The sequence below is a fragment of the Vigna angularis genome, chromosome 5 (assembly GCF_016808095.1).
Source record: "Vigna angularis cultivar LongXiaoDou No.4 chromosome 5, ASM1680809v1, whole genome shotgun sequence".
Taxonomy (NCBI): Eukaryota; Viridiplantae; Streptophyta; class Magnoliopsida; order Fabales; family Fabaceae; genus Vigna; species Vigna angularis.
The window spans coordinates 4,070,730-4,082,900 of record NC_068974.1 but is presented as its reverse complement, the minus strand read 5'-3'; the positions used below and the strand labels follow the sequence as shown (position 1 = coordinate 4,082,900).

Sequence of the window (12,171 nt, the reverse complement as noted above, 5' to 3'; positions counted from 1 at the left end):
TTTATAAAGATATGTAAAAATACACTATTACTTTTTGTATAGGTGTATTTTAAGCTTTTTGATGGACCCACACAATTCATTCAACTAAAATACTAAACATTTACTTTTTGTTAAAGTGTTTCCTGGACGTATATTTCTCCCTTCTTTTCCTTTATGTAACTCCTAATATAATATTATATATATATATAAATATAACACCTAATATAATATATTATATATTAACGTAACTCCTAATATAATATTATATATATATATATATATATATATAACACCTAATATAATATATTATATATTTATATATACATATATTTACCTTGAAATAAGTACTACATGCAAGGATTCCATATAAAGTATGATTAATCGTAGTACTGTACCACATTTAATAATGCAAGTTTTATAAAAATTAAATTACAACTCTAAGTCATTCGTTTAAATAAACCTCTACACCATATTTATAAAACAAAAATCATATTAAATGAAAATAGGGTCAATGGCATAATATATTACAACTTGTCCAAAAGGAACCTTCCAACATTTATTAAGCATGCACAACCCAGTAACAACGATGCACAAAAGACTTCTACTCTCATAATATTAGTTGCATATTGAGGAAATACAATAAATTTTAAGAAATGAAAAACATACAAAATGTAGTAATTTACTTAAGGCCAAATTTTGGAAAAGAAAATTATTTAACAAACATTTAAGGTAAACATTAGTATATCCAAAATAACACATAATCTCGTGTGTCATAATTTGTTAAAAAAATGAAATACAAAGTCCTATCAGTTAAACGTCGACCGTCTACCACGCACATGCCTCTGCCCTCTCCTAGTTGTAAAATATTCGTCGATGCCCTCATTAGCAATCTGAAGCAGGTCCACCGACACCTGATGTGAAATAGTACCCTCGGTCACATGACGACATGATATCAACGATTGTAACATTCTCGCCATTCGCCTAAATCTAGCCTGCATTATAATTATATCAAACAAATAAATAAACATGGTTAAGAAAATTTAATAACATAAGCAATGAAAAATAACATACCACGACGCCAGATGGTGAAGGTGGAGAGGATCTACGATGGGGTCGTGCCTCTTGTGGAAAATCGGGGCGCTGTGTAGACGCAAGAGCCGGTCTCGCGTCAGGTGGAGCAGGAATAATATAGGGATGTGAAACCCTCCTAAACCACTATATGTATCCATCGACACATTCATAAGGCTATGATGCCTGTGTCACATTCATAATAACGTGATTCATGAAGTGCAACCACGCATAATCAACAACGACTACATCTACATCTGCAACGGTAGTGGGTGGTCGTGGAATCTCCTAGTATAACCCAAACTGCCTCATCACACGCTCAGGAAAATGACGGGAAAGGGTGTCACCAATCCGAATCCATCCAGAATACATACAAATGCCGAAGAATGGACGAATGCCCCGATGTCCCTCATATGGATGCCATACAACTCCACTGTATGTTAGGCCATCCAACTGCGACCGAATCTCTGCAAGAGTCGAACTCTGCCGAGGGCTCTGCCACCTAGCCGCACGTGGTGTGGTCTCATAATAAGAAGACACCAACTGCCTCCTTCCCATGGTAGGGAAATGCTCGTATATCCAATTCTAAAAATGCAATTATTCAATTAAATATCTTTCTTCTTTGAACATGGAAATAACTACATCAAATAAATGTGAAAGGTATATGTCTATACCTGAAACAAAGTCAAAAATCCAGCCATCTACTTCGTGGAAGCCAGACTCGCATCCCCGAGCTGGTCGTACAAATGGGCGAGTGCAGCAACACCCCAAGCATATCTGCCACATGCGTGTACATCTCTAAATAATAGTAGGCAAGACACGCGTATAGAAGTGACACTTTTATTTGCAAAAATCGTGCATCCTACTAGATGCAACAGATATGCTCTGGCAGCATAGTCCCACTGCTACGACTGACACCTCTGAACATATATCTCTCTTAACCAGCCGAGTCTGACTTTCGGACCACGTGCATCCTCCATCTCAGCACCAGCTGCGCCACCATCAACGCCGAGTCTACAAGGGTTGTACGAGCCTCCTCAAACTCCAACTCCTCCAAATCACATAATTGTCCCAGTACCGGAAGGTGAAGTAAAGTGGAGACATCGTCAAGAGTGATCGACATCTCCCCTACAGGGAGATGGAAACTACTCGTTTCAAAGTGTAATATCTCTATGAAACCGAACAACAAGCCCTTATCAACGTAATCATAGCATATATCTGTGAGAGGCATCAAAGAGGAATTCAACACAATGTTTTGAATTCCTTCGGCGCACGGTCCTAACTTATTAACTTTTTTACCATGGGAGATCAACTTTAGTATCTCCCCTCGATCCTACACAACAATATTTAATATCAATTGTATTCGAAAAAAATTTAATAATTAAAATTTAAGTTATGCACTCACCTGACCCTGCGAAATACCATAAGCAACATGCTAAACATAGTGCGTCAGCAATGAAGCATCACATGGACCTCTAGGAAATCCACCGACATCCTCCTCCTGTATGTCAGGAACATCGACATGTTCCTCCTCCTCATTATCGTCATGAGGAGCCTCAAATGCCTCCTCCTCAAACGCTCGGTCATCGGCTATAGGGTCATCCTGAATTGGAGTTGCACGTCTTCTCCGAGCTGAAGCTATAGGTCGTCTCCTACCTTCACCTTGTGCAGAACTCTCTCCTCTAGAACTCTCCACGAGAACTAAAAGATGCACATCGTGTTCTTACCATTTCTGACAAAAGTATTTTTAATTAAATTAATAATTATTTCATTAAATTAATACTATTTTTTTCATTAATTTAATAATAATTATTTCATTAAATAAAATAATTTTAATTTAGATATAAATAAATAATAAATTTTAAAAAAACACTAAATCTAAATACTCTATAAATTAATTAAAAATATAATAAATTAATAAAGTAAAAAAAATTAAAATAAAATAATTACGTAAAAAATTAATTAAAAATAAAAAATTAAAATAAAAACTAATAATAAACTTAAAAACTAAAAGAAAAAACATCCCGGCCTGAATGGATGTCGCATATCCGTTTGGATCTGAAACGGATGTGGATATCCGTCGACTCTGACATCAACTACAAAATATGAAAGTACATGGAATCAAAACCATTGAAAATCTAAGTCCTAGACACTGAACTACAATTATTACAAAAGCTTTCTGTTGCAATACAAGTCTTCATAAGATCTTATTGAATCTTGATTTTTCTTGACTTGATTTGGACATCATCAAAACTTCATCTTCATCATTTTGCTAACATTCTCCCCTCTTTTGATTATGATCAAAATCTCCTTTTGATTAAAAGTTTTAGTAATAATCTGGATAAAAACACAACTTATGGAAGAAAAGAACATTAGTGAATAAACACAGATAAATTATAAGCTTTAAATAATTTATAAACATTTTCTCCCCCTTTCTGATCATAATTAAAAAGTTGTGTTAATATATCTTTCCCTAAAATTATACTCCCCCTTAATAAAAAACATGTATGCAAAAGATGTAAACAAGCATACAATATATTTTATTTAATTTCAACAAACATTTAAACACACAAAATTCAAAGCATACAATCATAAAACATCTCAAGACCAAAGAACCTAAAACTCATCACTACCTCTTTACTTGATTCATCTTTATCTAAAACGTAAGAGGTTCCCATAGGAGTAGATGCTTGCTTTGCGTTGTCCATGTCAAACTTCTTAAGAATTTCTCTACAGTACTTAGTTTGAGAAATGAACGTACCTTCTTTCATTTGCTTAATTTGAAGACCGAGGAAGAATGTTAATTCTCCCATCATAGACATTTCGAATTCACCCTGCATAGTCTTAGAAAATTTCTCACAAAAAGATTTATTAGATGATCGAAACATAATATCATCAAAATATGCTTTCCTCTATTAAAATCATTTACTTAAATTTTTTTTACCAATGTTTATGAAAAAAATTAAAAAAATCTTAAATGTTAAACATTAGGTACCCCAACTACTTTGTAAGGGTCCTTTGGGTTAGATTGAAAAAATTGAAATCATTTGACAACTTAAACATATCTACCACTTGGAACACCATAATGCTTAATTTTACATTTGTTTGAAGTATGACCCTTTTTCATACAATAAAAGCATGATACAACATTTGTATTCCTATAAGTTGTTCTTTTCTCTACCCACGTTCTACGGGTTTTATTATTATGTTTATTTTTAATTTTAGGAACATTCTTATTTTTAACAACCTTTTTATTTTCTACATTATTTTTGTCACATTCTCCTAAGGTTGTGTTATCTAGTGGTTTCTTATGATTCACCACATTCATTACTACTAATATATTTACCATTTTCATAAAATAAAATCTTATTTTTTAAAATTTTATTTTGTTCAAAAATATTTTCAAAATCTGATTTTAATTCTTTATTTTCATTTGCTATTGATTTTTCAAGATTATCAACTTTCAATTTATGTTAATTACAAAATTTACATTCAGCATATATATTTGTATCATTTTCTAAAATTGAAATTTTATTATTTAAAGTTTCTATTTCTTCTAAGGATTTTTCATATTTCTTTTGTAATTCTTTAAAATCCTTTTTCAATTTCTTATGAGTAAGATCTAGTTTTTCTGATTCTATCAATAATTCTTTATATGTTTCATGTAATTCATTTTCATCAAAATCTATATCATTAGAATCATCAGAATAGCTAGAGGTACTTACTTGACTTCGAGCTATATCGTCACTTACCACTAAATAGATATATGCTTGCTCATCAGAATCAGCCATAGTTGATGTTGTGCTTGATGAAGAGCTTGAATTATACTTTTCCATGATCAGATAATTTTCTTGAGCACATTTAACTTCATTTATGTCTTTGTGGGTTACTCTCAACACTTCTCACATTTCTTGAGTAGTCTTATAGACAAATATCCTGTAAAAATCATTAATAGTTAAAGCAGATGAAATGATATGAGCTCTTACATCGTTTTATGCTCTTTTCTTATCTTCAGCACTCCATTGATCATGAGGTTTAGCTTCCTACATATTGTTACTAGGAACAGAAGGACCATGCACAACAGCTTCCCAAATATCAACATCAACAAACGTAATAAATATTTGCATTCTAATTTTCCAAAATGCATAATTGTCACCTTTGAATAAGCGTTGTCTATTGATAGAAGAACCCTCTGCAAAAGTTTGATATGATCCTACCATTTGAATAACTAGCAAATTAAGCTCTAATGCCAATTGTTAGAGCGGCTGCAGCGAAATGGTTAGCGTGGGATAACAAACCAAGAGGGGGGTGAATTGGTCTTTAATAAAAATGTGTGCCTTTTAAATTTGTACTCAATTAAACTTACTAAGCAAATAATAATAACAAATAAAGAGAGTAAGGTTGAGAGAAATTTGCACAGATGATTTTATCCTAGTTCGGATCTTACCAATCCTATGTCCAATCACCTATCTCAAAACAAGATAAACAGTTCACTAATCACAAAACAATTACAAACTACAATCACACATATACAATTTGTAATAATTTAGAAAATAGCTCTCTTAAAGCCACAAGAGATGAGATACACTTCCCTTAAACACACCAAGGGACGAACACCTGTTCCGAATACTTCACGAAGGATGAACACCTCCTTTGAATCTTCACAAAGGATGAACACTTCCTTTGAATAATTCAAGAAGGATGATTTCCTCTTCCAAACACCTCCTTAGATGCACCAAGGATGAACCGGCTATTCCTCTACCACTATAGCAGAACTTCAATAGCTCCATAGATGAGAGTTTCTCAAGCCTAACAAGAACACATAAGTCTCAAGAGTTTCTGAGTTCTAGAGCACAAGGGAAGAGTTCTTGTTGAAGGAAAACGAAAGCCTATTTATAGACTCAAGCAAATACTCTTCTGTTCTTCGTTTCTAGCCATTTAACGCTTTTAATCGATTAATATTCTTGTTAATCGATTAAAGTGAGTACAACGGCTAGAAAACTCCAACGGTCACCTTTAATCGATTAATCCATTGTTTAATCGATTAGCTAATCGATTAAAATGTATTTTAATCTATTAATCCAGAGACAGTTTGAGTTTTCAGCTTTTACTCTGTTTAATCGATTAATACTAGTTTAATCGATTAAAACAGTGCGATTTTGACTCTGAATATCAACTAAAAAATATGAAAGTACATGGAATCAAAACCACTGAAAATGTAAGTCCTAGACACTCAACTACAATTATTACAAAAGTTTTCTATTGCAATACAAGTCTTCATAAGATTTTTTTAAATCTTGATTTTTCTTGAGTTGATTTGGACATCATCAAAACTTCATCTTCATCATTTTGCTAACACAACATTTAAAACATTTAAAACAAAATGCACCGGACTCTAGTTGGGATAATCACTAACCGAGTCAAATCTCAACAACGTTAACAACCTGGATGACTAGGTTCCCAACTGCTAGCTAACTCAACAAAACTGAATAGTAGCAACCCGGTTTACAAATGCAACAACCCGATAATGACATGGACAATCATAAACCACATATCAGACTTAAGTTTATCTAACAATAATGAGGGGGGATGGCTAATGACTATTTCAGTGTAGCAAACCTAGATGTTATATAATCCAAATAAAGTGAAAAACCCATGGGCATAGCATCAACCATAAGAAGCAAATCGTGAGTGGAAGTTACATGTTATTCTATTTTTAGTGTAAACTAGAGGAAGGAATTGTGAATGTAAAACCCGTATAAATAAAATGACATTTTATTTTAATGATTTTATTTTGTGGTATTAAATAATAAAGTGAAGAAAATTAAATTAATATTGGTTTTTCACTAGTGCATTCAAGAGAAACGACAATAGTTATTTTAGCTTATAGGCACTGGTTCCGCAACCGAGACATATACAAGCGAGGTAAAAAGTCTATCACTTTTTGCCTCGGTTCTGAACCCAGACAAAAAAATGTATGCTTTTTCCTCGGTTCAAATGCAACTGAAGCATTATATGGTGTTCCTCTTTTTACTTTTTTTTTCGTGGTTGAGTCTTATGCCTCGGTTTGAAGTTTAACCGAGGCAATAGAAGGGCTTTTTTTCTTTTTTTTACACCAACACGTCAATTATAGAAAATAATGAAACCATTAGAGTTCATGAGATCTTTTTTCTAGTACTGTTCATTTTCATTCAAACAATAAAAACATCCTTTCCATTCTCTGTTTTCTGTCTTGGGTTCTTGTCAGAAACTCAAATTCTAAAGCACAGCTACTTACAAAGCATAAGATGATATCATTAAATTTAAATAATGAAACTCCTTTACAATAACATCAAGGCCGTTTAAATGGAAATAATTTAGAAACCATTGATGTTCATCTCTGTGCATGAAATAAAGTACACTAGGTGCAACCTCATTGAATTCCTTCTCAACATGTCGTGCAAGTTCTCTAGAAGGAGCCAAAACCATAGCCAAAGGATCTTTTCCTTGCTTGCAATGATCAACAATTGCAAAATCAGCACTTGAAAAATCAGCAACAATAGCTGCCACATTATTGACTTCAGAATGAACATTAAAAATCAGAACCAGAAGCATTAAAATCATAATAAGCAGTGGCAGTAATAAAATCAACAACATCAAGATCTGAAACAGAAGCATGAAATTCACCAGCTACTGCAACGTTGTTATCAATTAAAACTGTGTAAAAATCAGATCAATCAGCAACATCAACATTTGGATCAAAAACAATAGCAGGTATATCATGATCAATAACATAAACTAAATCAAGAGCATTGGAAGTGAAATCAATAATAGCAGTGTCAGCAATAGGCTTAATAAGATCAATATCTATATGATAAAAAAGTATAAAAATCAGCAACAACTATCAAAATCTTGAACTGAAAAAGTTTCATAAACTGCCTTACAGTGATGGGATATATAATTGTAAAATCCTAACTTCTTTTTGTTGAACTAAAGGCACTTGCTTCCAAAGAGCCAAGTTAGGGAAAATCCAAGTTGTCGTTAGAAGCACATGCCTCTCTTCAAAATGTTGCATCCAAAGCATCAACGATTATCACTTTTCAAACATCTCCAATGCCATTTTCATACACCAGTTTGGTGATTATCTCACAAGAAAACAAATAAATTGAATACTTCACTAGACAAAACATCACGCTCCTCATTTTGAACTATGGCAGCAACCATAATGTTGCTTCTCATTTTCTCATCTCTTACCTCAATTTCAGAGCCATGTCACGTGGTGGACAAAGAAGCATTACTAGAATTCAAGAGCAGGATCATCTTTGACCCTTCAAAACTGTTAGATTCCTGGACACCTTCGTCTAACTGCTGCCATAGTTGCGAAGGCATCGCATGTGGTTCCACTAGCAGGGTCATCAACCTTACTAGAATCGATGTCGTGTTCGATGTTGATATCATCTCTGTATTGCAGGTTCCAACACAATTCTCTACAACAAAAATAAATAATTGAACACATCTAAAGGTTGTCAATGACAAATTGTTGGACTGGCAATAGTGCAACGGAAATGACAAAAAGTCGAAGAAGAATAAGAAACAGAGGATTAAACTTGATAGAAACCCTAGAAGAAGAAGGAAACCTATTCTGGACCGATTGATCGGTGTAAATCAAAGTTTAATCGGTGGAAAAAGTTTCTAATGGTGAAAACAAGGTTTTAATCGATGGAATCGAAGGGAAATGGTGAAAAGGAGAAGAAACCCTAACGGAGGGTTTAGATCTATGAATGTTTCGGTGGAAAATGAAGGATAGAGGAAATGAAGATGATTATGTGAGTGCAGAAGGCTTACCGTGACTATGAAAGGCTTGCGATGAGGAGATCCCTCTCTCGAGAGTGAAGACGTAGGAAATCGAAATGGAGAGAATGGCTGATGCAGATGGAAGCAGCGTCGTGGAGATGAGAGAAATAAGGTGGAGCACCGTGGAACGGCAGCGGCCGGCGGCGTGGTTGAACGACGGTGCTTGCGGCGACCCTAATGGCTGGTGATGGTGGCGCCCTGATGCTGGGGTTTGGTGGAGAAGAGAAATCGGAGGTGGAGGGAGGCAAATGAGAATCGTGAGAGTGCGAGAAAGAAACGTTTGGTTTTTTGATTCTAACCTAAGGGTATTACCTCAGTTATATTAAAACTGGTGCCTAAACCCTTTCAGTTACACCAAACCGGTGCCTAAACCATTTAAAATTTATATTATATGCTTCGGTTGGCCTTCTACTCGAGACAGTAACATCTATAGGCATCAGTTCATATATAACCAAGGCATATAACCACTCCATATTTACGAAAATGCCACTACACTTTTATACGCTTCGATTTCAGTAAAATCGAGGTGTATATAGCGCATTAAAAAAGCTTTTTTTTACTAGTGTTTATATTAATTTTCGAAAAAGCTTGAAGGAGTACTTAAATATAATTGTTTGCGCTATTATATTAGTGGATGAAGACTAGTCTAGTGGTTGTTGTATGTGTCTAAGGGAGGGGGTATGTGCATGGTCTCAAGTTGAAACCTTTCCAATTGGTGTGCTACATGAAAAGCTTCTTTTCTCCTTTCTTACCCTTTTTTCATGCATTAAACCAAGAAAGAGAAAGGTGGCAAAGGGGTATAGTATTTTATTGAGAAATGGTACCATGACACACTTTTACATTCATTTGACACAAAATATAAGGATAAAATTGTCATAAAAGTTGTATTTTTCTAAGAAAGAAGAAAGTAAATAAGGATAGTGTCAAATGAATGTAAAAAATTTAGGTGTGTCAAATAATTATTTTTCTATTTATTATATTGTGTGCATGAGTTGGAAAGAGAAATGTTGATTTTGGGGCTCTCTTTACGTCCATAAAATGCTGCAGCATATGTGTGCATTTCCTTTGGTTGCTTTTATTGTCTTTAGTGAGGTTGGAATACAAGCACTTTAGAAGTGAAACAGAGAGAGAGTCGTATGATTGAGTGGAGCATGGGAGGCATCCTAACCTTGGTGTCTTTGCAGTGACCTTGAAGAAGATAAAGAGGAGTGAAACTTGGTGGGTCTAGTGAAGGAAGGAAACCTAAGAACTTTGAAAGCTAGGTTGGAACTAGAGGTAAGGAGTTTAACTTGAAATATAATATGGTGTATGATGGGTAGAAGGTAACCTTAAAATGTTGTTGCATGTATTTTTTTTGTGTTGAGATTAAAGTTAACATGTTGATGCATACACTCTCTTTAGGTCTTTAGATTCATGTGTTGTTTTATGAAAAATGGTTATCTACTTGGATCTTCGAAATTGGGTTCGAAATTGGGTTGTGAAAGGGTATACTTTGGGTTTGGGTTGTATATATTGGTATTTTCGTTTTGATGTTGTAATGGGTATATCTTAGGTTATACATGTTGACTTGTCAAAAAGAGTTGATATTGTATGAGTATATATGTGTGGGCACTTGGAATGTTGCATATGTATAAAAAATGTGATGGATACGCTTAAAATCATGTTATACTGTGTGTATTCATTCCTTTTTATCTTGCATGAGTTATAAATCCTTGGGGTCACTTTGCATATCCACCGTACTACCACCACACACCATCATGTTATCCCGCCACAAAACCAACAGAAGAGAAAGGCACCGCGATACAAGGGAGGAGAAAGGGAGAGGATTGGGGCGGAGAAAGGGAGGAGGAGGGAGGGAAGACTATGAGACACAAGAAAGAGGCGCGAGAGTGAGAATGTGAGGAAAAGAGACGTGGGAATGAAAGTGAAGTGAAGCGTGAGAGTGTAGGGTTTATTTTCAAAATTCAGAAATAATCTTTTTTTATGCGTCACAGGTGCATAAAAGGCCAAACGGACATTTTCAATAAAGTTGGTGGTGGCTAAAGTTATGGAGGTGTAGAAAGAACAACTCCTTCTCAGTAATATATAATCCTATAATATATATATAGGGTATCAGTAACAGTCCCCATATTGCGCACAGACATGACAAATGATTGCTATTATGATTAAACTCGTGACTGCTAAAAGAGAAGCAGCGCATCTTCCACGAAGGAGACGAGTGTTTCAAATGTCCAATGAAGAGGGTGTGTCGTGTCGCAACGAAGGCCGCAAGAAGCTACGCAATACAAAACACACTCCAAACTATTCGTTTCTTCCTCATCTTCTTTGTGCTTATATAATTCTTCCACCTTGTCACTCCCTCTAACCCCTCCTGTTCACGATTCTTCTCTTATAAGCCACTACCAACCCTTTGTTTCTCTTATCTTCATTTCTCTCACTTTTGTTATATTGTCTTTCAACCATGGATTTTGGTGACGGTTTTGACTTTGAGGACTCTTTCCCTTCCATGATTGCAAGACTAGGTGTAGAAGGGTTCATTGGGGAGCTCTGCGACGGGTTTCGTTTGCTCATGGACGTGAACATGGGGCTCATCACGTTTGAGAGCTTGAAGGTGAGCACCTACTTGCTCGGTTTGGAGGTGAGGGATGATGAGCTGTTGTGCATGCTCATGGAGGGGGATTTGGATGGAGATGGAGCTCTTAACCAAATGGAATTTTGCATTCTCATGTTTAGGTTGAGTCCTTGCTTGATGGATATGCAAGGTAATGAGTATCCAGTGCAAGCTAGAGTAATTAACCTTCTATAACCACTTTTCTGTTTCTCTTAGATTTAACAATATCATCATCCTCGTAAGAGATGGGAAGTCATTCTTTGGTTCAGAATCTCTACTTGTCTATAGTCTCGGTCAATTTCATGTCATACTAGTTAATATTAAGAAAGCTAAGATTGACCAAGATTATAAACATGTATGTATTGTTATATAAGATCATAGTTTCTAATGAAACCTACTGTTTTCTGTTGAAACATTTCTTCATTTATTATTGTAACTTACTGGTTCATGACTATGCTACTCACTGCTAGTTTTTCACGTTTTGTTCACTTTTTCTTGTCTTTTACTTCCCATACCTCAAAGGACTACAAAAGTATCATATATCCCCTCATTTATGCTGACAAATGACTTAAGTAATGTTGGAAAATGATGGCTTACGCATGATACAGTAATTTTTTTATATGAAAGAATTTATTTATACACTTGTTTTGATCAATGTGTTAAGGTACTCAAGGAAGCAT

General features: G+C 34.8%; 1 protein-coding gene across 1 annotated transcript; it reads left to right on the top strand.

The window, feature by feature from the left end:
- The first annotated feature begins 11,023 nt into the window (after positions 1-11,023).
- Positions 11,024-11,906, top strand: LOC128196562 (calcium-binding protein KRP1-like). Its single transcript, XM_052877934.1, has one exon. It carries the CDS (start codon positions 11,342-11,344, stop codon positions 11,684-11,686), a length of 345 nt encoding a protein of 114 aa, XP_052733894.1. The 5' UTR covers positions 11,024-11,341; the 3' UTR covers positions 11,687-11,906.
- The last annotated feature ends 265 nt before the right edge of the window (positions 11,907-12,171 follow it).